General features: G+C 47.1%; 2 protein-coding genes across 5 annotated transcripts in view; both read left to right on the top strand.

The window, feature by feature from the left end:
* LUC7L (LUC7 like) overlaps positions 1-4,197 on the top strand; it is a 45,165-nt gene extending 40,968 nt beyond the window's left edge. For both annotated transcript variants that reach the window (XM_019489976.2, XM_014602185.3), the window contains one exon: positions 2,083-4,197. In XM_019489976.2, the coding sequence (XP_019345521.1) occupies positions 2,083-2,224 (142 nt within the window). In that variant the 3' untranslated portion in view covers positions 2,225-4,197. The remainder of the gene's footprint in view (positions 1-2,082) is intronic.
* Positions 4,198-4,592: 395 nt separating this feature from the next.
* The window catches only part of FAM234A (family with sequence similarity 234 member A), a 61,571-nt gene continuing 48,735 nt past the window's right edge, over positions 4,593-17,428 (top strand). Inside the window, exons 1-3 of one of the 3 annotated variants that reach the window (XM_059716676.1) lie at positions 4,593-4,840; positions 5,288-5,366; positions 8,224-8,351. The gene's annotated coding sequence lies outside the window, so the exon portion shown is untranslated. The remainder of the gene's footprint in view (positions 4,841-5,287; positions 5,367-8,223; positions 8,352-17,428) is intronic. The other 2 variants (XM_059716677.1, XM_019489974.2) reach the window with 2 other exon arrangements.

The following is a 17,428-nucleotide window of genomic DNA, read 5'->3' as shown; positions in this document are numbered from 1 at the left end:
AGGGGCTGTTAAGCGGGAGGGGAGGAGAAAAAGTTATTGAAACATAATATTAGATCTTTGCCCCAGACTGTTGGCATGCCCTTTTGCAGTGCTTCCAAGCCCTGGAGCTGGAGGTCTGAACTGTGATCCTGTATGTGCAAGCATGGCTGTTTGCTACAATTGGACCAAGTAGGCTCATGGGTGCTGTGAATCAAGTTTCTTGGACAGCTTTGAGGAAGGTGTTTTAAATGCCACCTCCCTCTAATTGGACCCATTTGAGTACAGTGGAAAAGAAAAAAAAAATGTATAACTTGCATGCCATGCCTTGCAGCACTGCTAGCCAAAGGGAATAAGAAAGGCTTTTACAGATACCTGATGGGGAGGGAAAGGAGCATTAGAGTGAAAGTAGATCTCTTAATTAAATGAGGGGGGTGAAAATGTTGTCTCTGGAATGGCTGAGATACTAAAGTCCTTTTTTAAATCTGTCTTGAACATGTAAAATAAAGAAAAGAAGTTTGGACAATTAGGAAGTGAGGAAGACCCAGTAATAACTATTACTAAAGAGCAGGTAAGGGAATACTTCGAAAAGCTTGAATGTATTCAATCAGCCGACCTAGATAAAATGCATTCTAGGGAGCTATTTAACAAACATATTATTCTAGTTACATTTTTTTCTAAAAACTCTGAAGGAATTGGAGAGGTTCCAAAGACTGGTAAAACAGTAGTGTAATTCCCATTTTCATAGAAGGAATTGCTGAGCTTGATGCTTTATTTTTCCATTGGTTTGAATGCCCCACTTAAACTAATCAAACAGATATTGAGAGCAGTCAACTTCTAAAGCGTAGTACAATTATGGGTTGTGAGTGCCCATGTAAGGATGTGTTAACAAAAACATCATGTCAAACAGGTTTGCTTGCTTGCTTGCTTTCTTGGCTAATTGACAGAATGTATAGTAGATGAAGGCAAGGTAGCTGATATGTTTAGGTTTTATTAAACATTTGATGCAGTGCCTCCAATTCCTGTGTTACAGACTAAATCAAGCTTTCATTTAAAACAACCCCTAAGTCATCCTCTTGTGGCTGTAGAGAGGAAGCATGTTCTGTATTTAAGGAGCTCTAGATTTTTTTAAGGTCTATGAAAGCATCCCTTTAGTTCTGAGAAGTGGGTAAACACCTCTTGAATATACGTGATAACTTGTTTGGTTCTTAACAATCAGCTTGGGTCATAGTGGAAGACTGTGACTCGGGAATTGTGGCTGCTTAATTCTCCACTTGCCAGCATGTAGAATTGATGAAACAGATGATCTATAGCAATGATTCTCAACTTCAGAGCAGCAGGCCAGGTGTTTGCAACCTGGCTGCAGTGTGAGCTACTGGTTGGGTAAGTGGGGAGGGAAGTAGCTGCCAACCTGAGAGAGAGAGAGAGAAGGCGGAGTGAGAAAGGAAGAGCGCTTACCATGGATAAGTAGTACCTGCAAGGGGGGAGAGAAAGGGAGGGAGAGGGTAAGCAGGGAGGGTTGCGTGTACATTAGAGCTGTGCTTTGAAACAAGAATATTAGCAGATATTAAATTTTTGACGATGCGAAGTAACGAATATCCAGGATTTGAAGTAAGCATTTTTGTTTAACAGTCAGTAATTAAAGGAGATCTTGGGTAGGAAGTTGCTGCTTGCAGCCTCAGAGGGTGCTGCAAAAGAAACTGAAATAGAGTAGAAAGATTGCAGGAGGAGTCATACTAGTAGTTGCCATGTATATAGGAACTGCTGCTGTTGCCCAGCAAACTGTCAGGTGATCTTAGAGGGCACATCCTAAAGAGCTTATAGTACTGAGCAGGAAAGAATGGGATGAAACCAACACAGTGCTTTTTCCATTGACAGTCATTGGATGTTTCTGTTACATAAAAAAAAAAAAATGCACCAGATGCTGTTTGCTCTTTATTTAGTATGGGGTAATCTTTTTCTCTGATGGGGCAGTAATTAGGCATATGTCTCTTTAAGCTGCATTATACTGCATGTTTCCTGAAAAGAATGAGTCTGCCATCAAGTGTACATTTATGATTGTTTTTAGTTGTGAAGTTTATAGTTACGATTTACTTTCTACTTCAGATCCTCTAAAGATCGATCTTCAAGAGAAAAGTCACGAGACAGAGAGAAGAAAGAGAAGAGCTCTTCTGAGAGACGGCACGAGAGCACAAATGGCAAATCTCGTTCCAAGAGATCAGAAGAGAGAGAAGCTGGCGAGATCTGAACTCAAACGATCTGTGTTGCACTGTAAATAGTCTGATGAAACATTCTACACAAAGCCTAAATTTCCCATTTATATTTACTGAATACAACTCATCTTTTGTAGTTTTGAATTTTTATTGTTTGGCAGATAGCTGTGAGTTTGTAGGGATACAAAGTTATGTACTGTTTAACAGGATTTGTTTTAGTAGGAATAAATAAATCTGATGGATTGTTTTCAACACGGGCTAGTGATTTTACACACTGTGTGTTTGTCACAAACTAACGAATGCAGCAGTTAGAGCTAGTCCTGTGGTTGGAAACACAACCTGCTGTAATATTTGTAACACTTGTGCCCTTTCAGAACATCCACTTTGACCCCTTGCACCACTGGAGTTTGAAATCAGTAGCACTGATGCTAACTGAATTCATTTTTCTTCAGTTTGTACATGTTCAGAGGAATTCGGGATTTCTTTTTTTTTTAAGTGTTTAGCAAGCTCATTTAATGTTTTCAGGATCTGAAAGAATCCCTTGCTATTCCAGTTAGAGACAAATGAAATGTGCCCCTGATCTTTCTCTTAAAAGCTACTGTTCATCTTTATGAAGATGGCTTATGCATCTGGGGCGCTTTGTCAGGATACTTTCAGGTCTACCCCTAGTGATGATATAGGTACCTAGTATAGGAAGCCTGTGTTTGAATGAGTTATTTAGATTGGTCTCTTGTAATTGAGTTCAACAATGAGGATTTTCAGAGCTTGTCTATTAACCTGCGCACTATGATCAGATTATAACTTCCTAGATCTGGTTTTGCGAGTTGTGAAAATTTGCAGGTATAAGTCATTAGGGACCAGTCAAACAAAGATTGTTTGTTTGTTGGAGGCAGGCTTCTAATCAAGATGGAGCAGAATTCTGCTTTCACATACGTCTTAAGGATAGTTGCTTGTACAGATTGCAGTGTATGTGAATTTCTGCCAAACTCTTCTCAATGCTTTCAGCTGCCAGTGAAATAAATCTGGTGTATAGTAATAAAGCAGGGAGGCAGGGTGGGAATTAAAAAAGCATAATTGTTTATTTTTTAAATTAAGGACAAAAACTTCCGGTTCCAGCCACAGTGGTGACCCTGAGACTGCACAGAATAGTGTAGCTGAAGCAGTTACAACACACGCTGAATTTGAGCTGAGGAAGTGGAATTCTAGCCACTACTGTACAGTTTTGACCTACCAGCCAGCCTGTTCATTAATTCATTCAGGCAGGTATCTTAAATTAAGACAATTAATCTTAATATTTTCACTCAGTGGAAACGCAAGCATTTGTAAATAAAACTAGCAGTACATCTAGTGTGTTGGGGTTTTCTGGCTTTTTTTTTTTTTTTGATTAACTTTTTTCCCCACCCCCTTTCTTTAATTTGGGACTTTTTTTTTTTATTTGCAGAGGTGCAGGAGCTGTCCTTACTATGTTAGTCTTCTAGCTGCATGTTTAATTATGGCCAGAATCTAGTTGCTTTTTATTTTACAACTAATATTACATTTTAATTACTTTTAATCTCCATGTACCACAGTCTGTGAGGTCCCTCCCTTTAGGGCTGTTACTTGCAAGGTCACCTCTGGAATACATTAACAAGTGATGAGAGAATGCCAATCAGATGGCAGTTGTAGTAGGTGCAGTGGGCCCAATTTTGTCTTTAGGTACACGTGTAATTTCTGTTGAAGCTAGTAGTGAGGACAGGGTCTGGCCCCCAGAGCATTTCCTTTCAAGGAATACAAATGACCTAATTGAACTCAAAAGCTGATCACATGCAAATGTAGTGGAGTGTTAGAAGGGACCCCACCTTGCACTGATGTGTTGTATGTGCAACATTTGCAGTCTGTCATGATGTCAGAGCATTTTGTTCTTTATATGGCACCTTTGCTTATGAAGAGGTTTGGTCTAAGCATAAAACTGTAAGTAAAAATGCTGTTCTCTTGCCAGTCTGACTCACATTAAAGACTTATGTTTGTGGCTTGGCGTGATCCTCTGGCTCGTTCTTCAAAGTACTGCAGGGTCTGGACTCTGGACCCTGCTGCTCTTTCCTTGGTATTGTCCCCACGCGCGGGTCTTGGCCGCGGTGCCAGGCTGCGCCGGGGCTCGCCAGCGGACTGTGGTTTACCTACTGAAACCTGGGGGAAAACTTCGCATCAGCGCTAGGTAGCGGGCGCCGAGCCCGGCTTCCCGCGCTGGCTCGGCGTTCGGCTCGGGCGGTCCCGCCGGCCGGCGCCCCGGTCGCACGCCTGCGCCTGGGCCAGCCGAGGGCTTGGCCGAAAGCCCTCGCTCGCCGCAGTCCGCCAGCAAGGGGGGGCGCGCGGGCGCGAGGCCGGAAGTGCTGGCGCAGGGGCGGGGCCGCTTCCGGCGGCAGCGAGCCCGGGCGGAGGCGAGTGACGGCGAGCTTCTGCCCCTCGGCCCCGGCCCCAATTACGCTCGCCGCCTCCCCGCGCTGCGCTGCCTGTGTCGCCCGCCCCCCTCGCGGGCGCTTGGGGGCGGCGCGGGCCGGAGCCGGAGCCGGAGCCGGCCGCCACAGCCCGTCGCGCCGGGCGGGAGAGGAACTGGGCGTCCGTGCGAAGCGCCTGGAGCGGGGAGCCCTGCAGCCGGCGGCTCGTGTGAAAAGGTCTGGTAGCCGGATGGGAAAGCAGTTGTCACTGGGGAAGCACGGCCTAGTAGCCACAGCTCCCGGCGCCCCTCTTCCATCCCTGCTCTGTCCCATCCAGAACAAGGGGCCTAAATTAAGGAGGGCTGTCAAATGATTAAAAAAACTTGATCGCGATTAGCTGCACAATTAAAAAAATAGTCGCAATTGCGATTTTAATTGCACAGCTAAAAACTCAAAAGTATACAGGTTGGGGGGTGGGTGTGGGGGGCTGTGTGTGAGGGGTTTGAAGCCTGGGGAGGAGGGGTCCCTGAATGCCCTGGCAGGATAGCCAATACTATAGGTCAGGAGCGAGGGGCAGCAGCAGGGCTGGGGGTGCTGCGGCTTGGGAGTGAGAGTGAGGGGTAGGACATGAGCATAATGCTGCTCTCTTCCCCCCACAATCATATTACCACCCCCCCCCCCCAGGTGTCCTCTCTTTTGAAACTGGAACTATGATAACTCTACAAGAACACAGCCTGGAGGTGTGTAAAGCAGCACCCAGCAGGTAAGTCTGTGGAGAAGATAGGTAGGGGGGACACAGATTGAGGCCCCCACATTGAGGGAGGAAGTGGGGTAGGGCCAGGTGCTGGGGTGAATGGGGTCCTGGGGCCAGAGCAGGTTGTGGGACCAAGTCACAGGTGGCTTGTCCAGGGCACGTGAGGTGGGTGTGGCGACCCACCACTGTGCATCCCTAGGGGAAGCATGGGGGGGGCAGATTTGTGTGCAGGGTGAAGGCAGGCTGGGGCTCAGCACCCTGCTGCCTTTGCCCCAGGAACCACGCAATGCCATATTGTGCCTCCCATTGCTGGGTGGGCAGGGGATGCACAGCCAGCATGTGGCTCCCACGGCAAAGGCAGCAGGACACAGAGTGCCAGCCCAGTGGGCAGCCTGCCTTTGCCCCGTGCACAAATCTGGGAGACACGTGGCCTACATACCTCTCCTGGGGGTGCACAAAGCAGTGGGGAGCCATTTCCCTGGATGACTAACCCGCGGTTCTGTACATGACCTGCCCCAGCCCCACTCCCTCCCTCACCTTGGGGGGGCCCCCTTCCTTCTCCCCCCTGCCCCTTCCCTTCCACAGACTTAGCTGCTGAGCACTGCTGTACATACTGCCAGGCTGCATTCTCCTCTGTGTCTGTGCGTGCTTGCTTGCTTGCTTGCTTGCTTGTGTGCCCCCCGCTGCAGCAGCCTGTAGCCTGCATCTGGGCTGCCTTGTGGCTCCTCTGTACCATCACCGCTGCCCATCTGGGCAGCCTGGAGGCAGCGGTGATGGCTGTGGATTAGAGCCTGGGCACGGGCTCCAGAATCAAGTGCTGCATGATTAACATGTTAAACAATTAACACAAGAACCAATGAATGTGTTAATTAAGCACATTAATTAACAGCCCTAAAGTGAAGGACTTGTCAACCAAGATAAGTTCACCAAAGTGGTCTCTTTGTGCCTCGGTTCCCGATTTGTAAGTTGGGGGACAGTCACGTTTCCATGAACAGTTGTGAAGTGCTAAGAAATTGAAGCAGTTGCCACAGATAATTCAACACCTACTGAGTCTTTCTCAGCATATTGCAGAAATGTTCAGAGAAGTGAGAGAAGTATGAACAGCTGAGAGAGTTTAGAAAACAAGTGCAGCCTGAAATCCTTTAGACCAGCAGTTCCCAATCTGTGGTACGGGTACTGCCAGTGGTACACAGACAACCTGTCAGTGGTACGCATTAACTGCTCTCCAGCTGAACCCTAACCAGCACTGCCTAGAGTGATATTGTCATCTTCCATATCTCGTTTATCTGTTAATGCTGCCCAAAATCAGATTTGCTTTTTATGTGACTGCATCACATTGCTAACTCATGTTGAGGTTGTGATCCATCCAAACACTAAGATCCTATTCTCCATAGTGTTTGAAAGCATTCCCAGTTTTGCATCTACAAAATTAAGCAGGAAGCTCTCTATTCCTGCATCCAAGCTATTAAAAAGTGTTAAACAACACCAGACCCAGAGCAGATCCCCCATAACTCAGTTTGAACCTTTTACTATCCTGACCTTAATCCTTTTACAATTATTACTCTTTGATTGCTGGTATTTGGCCAATTATATATCCATCTGGCACTAATTCTATCTGTCCTAAATGTCTGCAGTTTATTTATGAGAATGTCATGTAGGAGTATATTCAAGTCTTACTAAAATCCAGGTATATTCAGTCAAGTATATTTCCCTTTGTCCGTCAAACTAGTTACCTTGCCAAAGGTGGAAGCCAAACTGGTTTGGCTTGATTTGTTCTTAACAAATCTGTATGGGCTACTAGTGATTGCCCCTTACTTAAGGTGTTTACAAACTGTTTCATAATTTGCTCTAATAACATTTGACAGAGTAGGCTGTAGAAATCGAGCAGATTTGCACCTTATAGGCTGTGTCGAGATGCATAATAAGCTTTCATAAGCAGTGGCTTATGTCAGATGCTATGAAGAGATGGCAGGAAGTAGAGCTTTGAAACAGAAAGCAGGGATTTGAATGCAAAGGATAGGGAAGGAGAAGGAAAAAGAAGAGGGCACTATTGAGAGAGCCCAGGTGCGAAGGGGAGAGACGAATTTAAGCAGTTAATCCATTGAAGGACATAGGGGTTATAAAAGCTGATTCAGGTAATGAGATATAGGCTGTAGCCTAGGAAAACTCATAGCTCTCTAAACAAGCTAGTCAATAAGGTGCCACCCTGCCCTGCTTTCTGCTTAACTGCCCGGAATTAGTCAGGCTGATTGCTCCGTAATTAAAGGTGAAGATTTTCTTCCTATCCCAGTCACCCACAACTGACTGCTGGACTTGTCTTTTTAGCAAAGGACAGTCCATAAACAATAGTCTTTAGCTTTCAACTGTGACCTCAGCCATTCTATATGTAACAAAGGGAGGTTGAAGTGGGTGATACAGAAGAATTCTATAGTAAATTGTTTTGTTTATATAAATAGTTTGCATTATTAGAACTAAAGGCTGCTTGCATGTGTTTAAAAAAAAGCTGAGCCCAGTGCACGCTCAGAAGAGGCAGTCCATTAGTTGGACCCAGCTCGCCCAACATTTGTATAGATTGGGGGCTTTAGAGGGTTTTTTTTGGTGCTTTTATCTAATAGTTGATTGAATTGGCTTTAGCTAAAGTACCAAAAAGCCATGCTGAGGCACCTGATGTATACAGATGCTATAGAGCCGGATCGAAATAACATGCTGCTTCTTCCAGTAAAGTGCATTTTTTTAGTTTTTTTAATGTCTGCAAACAACCAAAAATGATAATCTCCTGCCCTGCTTTCACTTTTAAGTAGTTAATTTATTGGTTTTTCTAAAAAAATGTGACTGCAGTAAGAGTGAAGTGCTCTAATCTTCTCAGTTCATAGATTTCTAGGGTTGGAAGGGACCTGGCAGATCGATTCCAACCCCCTGCTCCAGGAAGGAAAGCACTGGGGTTAAGTAACCCCAGCCAGATGCCTCGCCAATCTCTTCTTGAACACCTCCAAGGTAGGAGAAAGTACCACCACCCTTGGAAGCCCATTTCATATTTTGGCAACCCTCACTGTTTGGATTGCAAATTGGCTGAAGGGTCATACTCAGAGGGTGGTGGTGGACAGGTCATATTCAAACGGGGGAAGTGGGCAGCGGAGTCCCCACTCCTTGGGCCCGCACTGTTCAAATTCTTTATCAGCAATTTGGACAATGGGGTGAAAAGCAACCTGTTTAAATTTGCTGATGATACCAAAATTTGGGGTGAGGTGGGCACACTAGTAGGGAGGGAAAGACTGCAGCAAGGCCTGGATAGGTTGTAGGGGTGGGCTAACAAAAACAGGATGCGTTTCAATACTGACAAGTGCAAGGTGCTGCACTTGGGCAGTAGTAACCAGCAGCACACTTATAAGATGGGAAACTCCCTTCTTGAGAACACGGAGGCAGAAAGGGATCTTGGAGTCATTATTGACTTCAAGATGAACGTGGGCCAAAAATGTGAGGTCACGGTCAGCAGGGCTAACCGGACCCTATCGTGCATCCACAGGTGCATCTGAAGTAGGTCCAAGGAGGTGATCTGCCCCCTCTACGCGACACTGGTCAGGCCACAGCAGGAGTACTGTGTCCAGTTCTGGGCACCCCACTTCAAGAGGGATGTGGACAACATTGAGAGGGTTCAGAGGAGGGCCACCCACATGATCTGGGGACAGCAGGGCAGACCCTACAATGAGAGGCTACGGGACCTGAACCTGTTCAGCCTTCACAAGAGAAAACCCTTCTTGCGGGGACCAGAAGGGTTTGTGGGAGACCGTGTTTCCCCTAGCGCCCCCTGGGATAACAAGGAATAACGGCCACAAGTTGTTGGAGAGTCGGTTTAGATTAGACATCCATAAGAACTACTTCACAGTCAGGGCGGCTAGGATCTGGAACCAACTTCCAAGGGAAGTGGTGCTGGCTCCTACCCTGGGGGTCTTTAAGAAGCGGCTTGATGCCTACCTGGCTGGGGTCATTTGAGCCCAGTTTTTCCTCCTGCCCAGGCAGGGGGTCGGACTTGAAGATCTACAAGGTCCCTTCCGACCCTACTTCTATGATTCTATGACTGTAAAGAATTTCTTCCTTATGTCCAGTCTAAATCTATTCTCCTTCAGTTTGTGGCCATTATTTCTAGTAACCCTGAGGGGTGCCCCTATTCCCTGCTGGCCCCCTTGATGAGTTTGTAGACAGCCACAAGATCGCCTCTCAGCCTTCTCTTGTGGAGGCTGAAGAGATTCAGGTCCCTCAGTCTATCTTCATAGGGTCTTACCTGCAGGCCCTCAACCATATGAGTAGCTCTCCTCTGGACCCTCTCAAGATTATCCACATCCGTCTTGAAGTGCAGCACCCAAAACTGGATGCAGTGCTCCAGCAGTGGCCTCACCAATGCCGCATAGAGGGGAATTATCGCTTCCCTAGACCTGCTCGTGATGCACCTGCTGATGCAAGAAAGAGTGTGGTTAGTCTTGCTTATTACCTCGTCACACTGGCAGCTCATGTTCATTTTTGTGTCAACCAGGACTCTGAGATCTCTTTCCACTGTTGTGGTGCTCAGAATGGTACCTCCCAGTCTATAGGTGTGTTGCAGATTCTTTCTTCCCAGGTGCAGCACCTTGCATTTATCCTTGTTAAATTGCATCCTTTTTTGATCCGCCCACTTCCCCAGCCTGTCCAAATCTGCCTGAATTCGCTCCCTGCCCTCTAGTGTGTTAACTGTTCCTCATAGTTTAGTGTTGTCTGATGAAGATATTAAACAGCACTGGTCCAAGGACAGAGCCTTGGGGGACACCACTGCCTACATCCCTCCAGGGAGAAACCAACCCATCCACCACCATTCTCTGGGTGCATCCCATGAGCCAGCTTTTCACCCACCTTACTGTGAAAAAATCCACATCACAGCTACTCAGTTTGCTGGTAAGAATTGGGTGCAATACTGTGTCAAAAGCCTTTTTAAAATCCAGGTAAATAATATCTACTTCCATTCCTACATCTAAGCACTTTGTGACCTGGTCATAAAAAGAGACCAGGTTAGTCAGGCAGGATCTGCCATCTATAAACCAATGCTGGTTGCCCCTTACCGTAGTGTGACTTGCTCGCCCCCTGCAAATGTGATCCTTTATGATTTTTTCTAAGGTCTTGTGCAGGATAGAGGTGAGGCTAACTGGCCTATAATTACCCGGGTCCTCCTTCCTCCCCTTCTTGAAAACAGGGACCACGTTGCCCCTTTTCCAGTCCTCTGGGACCTGTCCTGAGTACCACAAGTGCTCAAACAGTTGCGTTAGTCAATTCTTTTAGTACCCTTGGGTGAAGATTGTCAGGTCCCATCGACTGAAATGTGTCCAGCCTTTCTAAATGCCTCTTCGTTAGGTCAGTGCTAACTGTTGGTAGATTGCTATTACTCACACTCCGGACTAAAGACTCATTGGGAGGTGTATTTTTTGGGAGTTCGTTTTTTCAGATTTAATTAATCCTTTATGTATAACTATTCTAATATTATAAAAGCCTTAATCTGTCTGTCTGTCCATAACACTTTATTCGCACTCTGATTGGCTGACTGAAACAACCAGTCAGAGTGCGAATACAGCATTGGGACAGGAGGTGGCGACAGTGGAGCGCTGCCATGATGGCAGGGAGGGAAGGGTTGGGGGGAAGCTGGCCTGCCGCAGTGGTGGGGGAAGCAGCGGGCCCGGGCTGATGTGGTGAGCAGAGGGGAGGAGTGGGACTCTTCCCCTACCTTCCCTCCTTTGCATTGGCCCCGAGCCCGCTCCTCCTGTCCCCCTGCTGCAGCTACATCGGCCCGGGGCCTGCTTCTCCCCTCCCCCGGCTGCCACAGCAGGCTGGCTTCTCCTCACCCTTGGACTCAGTCCTCCCCCACATTGGGCCTGGGCCTGCTCCTCCCTTACCCCCCACCACCGTGATGGGGAAGGTGGGAGTGGGCCCAGACCCCAAGCAGCAGGAGGGAAGGGGGGAGTGGGCCCAGGTGGGGGGGAGATGGGACACGGGGCTCTGTCCCTGGCTGCTACCTCCTCCCCCTCCCCCCTTGCCCCTGACCAATTGGCTAGTGTCAAATAACAGTGTTGAAGAACCACTTTCTTTTTAAGCTACTGCTTCCAAGTGCATTGTATTTTAAAATCTGTTCAGGGATCAGCAGTGGGTTTTTCTGGAATCGTCCTTGAATTTTGTGTGACTGTGTTAATGATTTTGTGGGACAAAAACCCTTTAACATACTACAGGAAGAACTAGTGTTGTGGGGGGGGGGAGGACAGGGACAGGAAGTAATCATGATTCTTTTCCTAATTCTTTGAAGTATATATTTTTTGAAAAATAACTGTCTGTTATTATACACTACAACAATGATGTACATTATACAGGAAAGGTAGGCACACATGCTAAACTAGATGTACAGACAATTAACAGAATTTGTTCAGGATGATTTGCTTAATATGAAGAGGAGTCCATAGGAATAAGGATCCCATCCCAAGGGGTTCTGAGTGGAGTTAATGGAAGTTGAGAGTACTTGGCATCTCTCAAGGTTGGGCCATGAAGTTGCAAAATGAATGTTTTGTGAAATATGAGAGACTTTCCTCGTTCTTCAGCATAAATATGGAGGAGAAAGAGAGATCATTGCAGGGAAAGTAGATAATTTCTTGAGGGATTTCTTGGACAGTAAGGGACAATATTGGGATCTAACGTCATGAATTCATACTAATGGCTGGAGTATACAGCATGTCTTACAGAATTTTGTGGAAATTAGCATGTAAATGAAAGAGAGTGCTAGAGCAGTGGTTCTCAGACTTATTTGGATTTTGTATTGCTTTTTGTGGTATGAATCCCTATAATTCTGTTATGGATAACAAGAAGTAAGTCTATGTCACTACAGTTACACTGTAACCTCTTCATCAGTCTAGGACAGCGGTTCCCAATATGTGGTACAGGTACCACCAGTGGTACACAGACAACCTGTCAGTGGTATGTATTAACAGATTTATAATAATTACTTTCTGTGACAAAAATTCGCTGGTGGTACTTCAGGTTGAACTGAAAAATTTCCTGAGGGTGCTTAAGGTTGTATCGTTCTAAATTGGTGGTGTGCAATCTGTCAGTTTGGGAACAGCTGATCTAGGAGATACCCTGAAGTTTTTTTGTATTTTTTAATCTATTCTTTCTTTGTCTTCCGTTTGCTGCTTTCTGCTTTTCCATTCCTTTCTCTTGCAAATCCCAGTTGAAGAACACTGTGAAGGAGCAAAGACACCTGACAATGAGATACTTTTAGTTAATTGTAATGTTTATTTAGTTTTAATTTAAAATAAAATTTAACTTATTCTAACAGATTTCCAAGAGGAGGTATGTTTAACTTTGAGATCTCTCTTTGAGGTCTCTGCTGTTGAATTTTTGGAGGTGTGGAGAAGTGAGTTTTTTGTGAGGTGGATTCTGAAGCAGAGGCAGGCAGTTATTTCAGGCAGAGGGCTGCTTACTGAGTTTTGGCAAGCTGCTGAGGGCCACAAGGCTAGCCCTGCAACTTGACAGGTACCCCACCCCCTGGTTGCCATCCTGGGACCAGAAGTCCTACCCCCTAACCCCTGACCCTCCTCTTGCCCCCCTCCCCCCCTTCAGAAATAGTCATTTCAGCAAGAGTTTGCCATCTCAGAACCCGAAAAATGCCAAATTATATTCTAAAAATCTACAATATCTACAACAAATTCATTAATTTGATTTCAAAAAATATTTTTATCCTGGTTTACATGCGTTTGTGTAGTGCACATGGAAGTGATTGTATAATAACTTAAAATGAAGACTTATTCTTGTATATTGTGGGGGGTGGAGGGCATGGGGGTGGGTATAGGTTTGTGGTGTGTGGGTGTGTGTTGTGGGGGGGAGGGTATGGGGTATGTGGGGTCCCAGGCCAGAACCCTCTGCTTGGCATGGGGCTTCTGGCTAGGGGTGGGGCAGCGGGGCTGGCCGGGCCTTGGTTCTGCAGCAGCTTGGTCCTGTCGGCAGCTTCCCCTGGTTCCTACTGCTCCTGGCTCCTATCATCTTTGACAGGCAGCCACGGGCAGATCAATATTAATTTTCCAAATTTTTTAGGGGCCCTGTGGGCCAGATACAATGGCCTGATGGGCCAGATTTGGCCCACCGGCCATATTTTGCCCACCTCTGTTCTGAAGCCTATGGCTGATTGAAGTGTATTAAAATAAATGCAGATATAAATTACTTAACTTTTTGTTTTTAGTGGGAGTATGGAAAATAACACAGTAGTAATCAACCAAGTAAGAGGCAGTGAACCAAAGCTGCATAACTTCCAGGGCATAAATGGTACTTGCATACATGATAGTTTGGTACATCAGGGCATTAGTAATGACAACCAATACCCATTTACTTTGATTCCCTAATGCTGTTCTTCCTGCTTTGCTATAGTAACTAGCTGTTATCAAGAAGGGGCAGATATGCTTTTTTTTTTTTTATTAAAGAGATACACAAGGGTCTTGCACCTTGAATGCAGATCATAAAGAAAGCTATTTGAGAAAAGGTGACTTTTCTGTTACAAAATGACAAACAGCTAACTAGGTTGAGCAGCAAGCTACCACTCTGGAAAGTTTTAAAGCTTTTACTTTGAATGCCTTTCTGGCTGCTTCTGTTGACTTGAAATAGAGAGCTAAAATAAGATAATACACTGTTTTATAAAGAAGTTTTGCTGACAGTGACAAAGTAATAGCAAGACTGAGAAATGAACAACTTTCCCTAGAAGCAGGTTATAGAGATATCTTGATCCCTAGCTGGCCGGAATTCTGAGATTTGCTTTTTTAGGGAGCAGCCCAATACTATAGAGATGGGGTAGAGCAGTAGCTAGAAGTGGGAAGTGCATGAGTGTAAGTTGCAAACTGATCAGTAGGAGGCAAGTAGTGGCTTGTGGCAGAGGGGGAGGCTAGAAAAGGGAAGAGCCTCCTCAGAACAATCGTCTTTCTTCAAGCTATTCATAGCTATTAACCCAAGCAACTGTTAAGGCAAGGCATTGGGTGGCTGAGTTAGTCATACTGCAGACACTTCAGGGAAGGATCGACATTGTTGAACTATCAGCTTCCAAGAGGTATTTGAAATACTGTTTGTCTGAAAATAAATTGCAGACTTATGGTTGAATGGCCATGCAAAGTGAAATGTTACTATAATCTGTGCGTGTGCATGACAGAGAGAGAAAGAAAATGTGCGTGTTTGGAGGTGTTTGCTTTTTTAAATTCTGCATGTGTTCTGAGATGACAGTCTTTCCCTGCTCTTCAAGTACTGACCTCAGTAAGGTTGCATAGATGGGGCAATCTTTGGTCTGTTTGATCCTGAGCTGCAAGGGGATCCTAGTAAGTCACTAAGGTTCACAAGTACTTATTTGTTTTGCATCAAAACATCAACACATGGCTGGTTATGGGAGATATCAAATGTTAAGGAGATGCTACTTGGGAGAGCATAGTGTTGTAGAGGGACTGCAGATGGTGGACACTGGCTGTTTCTTATATTGAAGACAAGGTAGATTTGTGCCTTTTGGACTAAATTTAGTTGGTCTATAAGGTGTAAACCTATCCTGCCGTCTGCCCGACTTCAGAGTAACATAGCTAACTACTGAGGCTGTGAAAACCCCATTGTTCCGTTTCAGTGTCCGTTTAGCCATTTTGAAGGGACAGTGTTTCATTTAGTCCTTTCATTTGGTTTCAAAACACTGTCCTGTTTTGTTTCGTCGAAACTGTTTTGCTGTTTTGACTCATTTCGACATTTCACCCATAGGCTATAATGGGGAATCATGAAAATGCCTAAAACGTCGTCATTTGTTGCCTGATTCGGATGCAAATTGCAGGAATAGTAGCCCCTTATGAGGGCATGAAGCCTGCCAAGATTCAAGGAGATAGGTGCAGAGGTTTCTCAGAAACTGCACCTCAAATCTTGAAAGCAAAATTTGCAGGCAGCAGCAGCCTCCTGTCGTCGGGCGTGCAGATCCGGGGGCTCGTACCCTTGGGAAGGCTTTGGGTCTGTACCAGGCTCCTCCCAGGGGTGCGGGTCCTTGGATCTGTGCCGGATGACAGGAGGCTGCTGCTGCCACCTGGGACTGGCACCGGGCACAGCCCTCACTCAGCGCTGGAGAAGGCAGATGCTGCCATTGGCCACAGGCAGCAGCAGCTGCCTCCTGTCATCCAGGCACAGATCTGGAGGCCTGCACCCCCAGGAGGGCTGCAGGCCTGTGCCAGACTCCTTCCAGGGGTACAGACCCCTGGATCTGCTCCCCGGATGAGAGGAGGCTGCCCTGTCATCTGGGACTAGTGCTGGGTGTGGGTTGCGCCCAGCACCAGAGAAAATTGCTGTTGCCGCCTGTCCCAAGCAGCAGCAGTCTCCTCTCATCCAGTGTGCAGATCTGGGGGCTCACATCCCCAGGAGGTATCTGGCACAGACCACCAGCCCTCCCAGGGGTGCAAGCCCCCGGATCTGTGCCCCAGATGAGAGGAGGCTCAGGCTGCGGCAGCAGCAATTTTGTCTGCTGCTGGGTCCAGCCTGCACCCAGAGCCAATCCCAGGTGGGAGTGGCAGCCTGAGCCTCCTCTCATCTGGGGCACAGATCCGGTGTCTCGCACCCCTGGAAGGGCTGCCAGTCTGTGCCTGACACCTCCCTGGGGTACAGGCCCCCAGATCTGCGCCGGATGACAGGAGTCTGCTGCTGCTGCCTGGGACTGGTGCTGGGTGCAGCCCGTGCCCAGCACTGGACTCCATGGAGCTCAGTCGGCAGCAGGAAGTGGAGCACAGCCCCAGCTCTGCCCGCCTCTTGCTGCCAGGCTGTGCTCCAGTTGGCTCTGCCAGTTCCGTGGAGAGCAGGCTGGCGCTGGGAGGTGGACAGAGATGGCGCTGTGCTCTGCCTCCTGCCACCATGGGGCTGAGCTCCATGGGGCTGGCGGAGCCGATCAGCGTGCAGCCCAGCAGTGGGAGGTGGGCAGAGCCAGTGCTGTTCTCTGATCAGCTCTGCCAGCCACACAGAGCACAGGCAGGAGGCGGGGCTGTGCTGCGTGCTTGGCAGGAGCCAGGGCTGCACTCTGTGCTGGACTGAGCTCCATGGGGCTGCGGAGCCACTCAGAACGCAGCCCTGGCTCTCCGTTGCCTCCCACCACCAGGCTGCTTTGAAACTCAAAACAGTTCCAAACTTTTGAAATGTTTCAAGTGCCCTCGTTTAATTTCAAAGCTGTTTTGATGCTTTTTGTTTTGTTACGATTTTGCTGTTTCGAGCTCAAAATGCATCAAAACAGCTTTGAAACAAAACACTTGGTGAAATTTTACACAGCCCTACTAAGTACCTCTGTTTCTTTATACTGTCAGTCAGGTTCTATAGCTTCAAATGCTTTGGCTGACAACTATGATTCAACTGTAAAGTATGTGAAAATGCTGCATTAAGTTCCTATAGTGTCCAGGAATGTTTCAACAGATTGCTTAGACTGAAACAAATGATACTTGACGACTGGATCTAGCAGAGTCATTTATCCATAACGTGTTGATTAGAAGTCTTCCAGACAAAACTGAAAGTAAGTTTGAGTCTGACTTAGAGCTCATAAAGTATACTGAAGCAAATAGCAAAAGGTCCTTTTATCCTTTTATATAAAAAGAAAGAAAATAAGAAATACAATCATTATGTAGTAAGGGTGGTATAGAAATTGTTAATTGTTAAGCTCCAATTGGGCAGCAGCAGCAAACACAGCATGGCAAGCAGGGGGGCTGCAGCTGCTGCTGCCGTGCGCAGCCCTGACTGGCAGTTCCGGAGCCGGCACAGGACCCAGGCTGCCAGCAGGGGCGGGTTACAAGCTGGTGCTGTGTGTGGAGGAAAAGCGGCCCCTCTCCTGCCCTGTGGCCAGTGCCTCACGCTGCAGCTGCTCGCAGCCTGACTGAGGCCACCTGTGCCTGCTCAGGGCAGCCCCACGCGGGCTGCGAGCGGCTGCAGCAGGGAGCGCCAGCCATGGGGCACAAGGGGCCACTTCTCCCTGCGCCCTGCACCAGCTTGTTCCCTGCTGAGGAGCAGGGGTTTGGGGCTGCATGCTGCCCCCTGCC

The sequence above is a fragment of the Alligator mississippiensis genome, chromosome 13 (assembly GCF_030867095.1).
Source record: "Alligator mississippiensis isolate rAllMis1 chromosome 13, rAllMis1, whole genome shotgun sequence".
Lineage (NCBI taxonomy): Eukaryota > Metazoa > Chordata > Crocodylia > Alligatoridae > Alligator > Alligator mississippiensis.
Note: the sequence above shows the minus strand (reverse complement) of the source record. Positions and strands in the feature narration are given on the sequence as shown.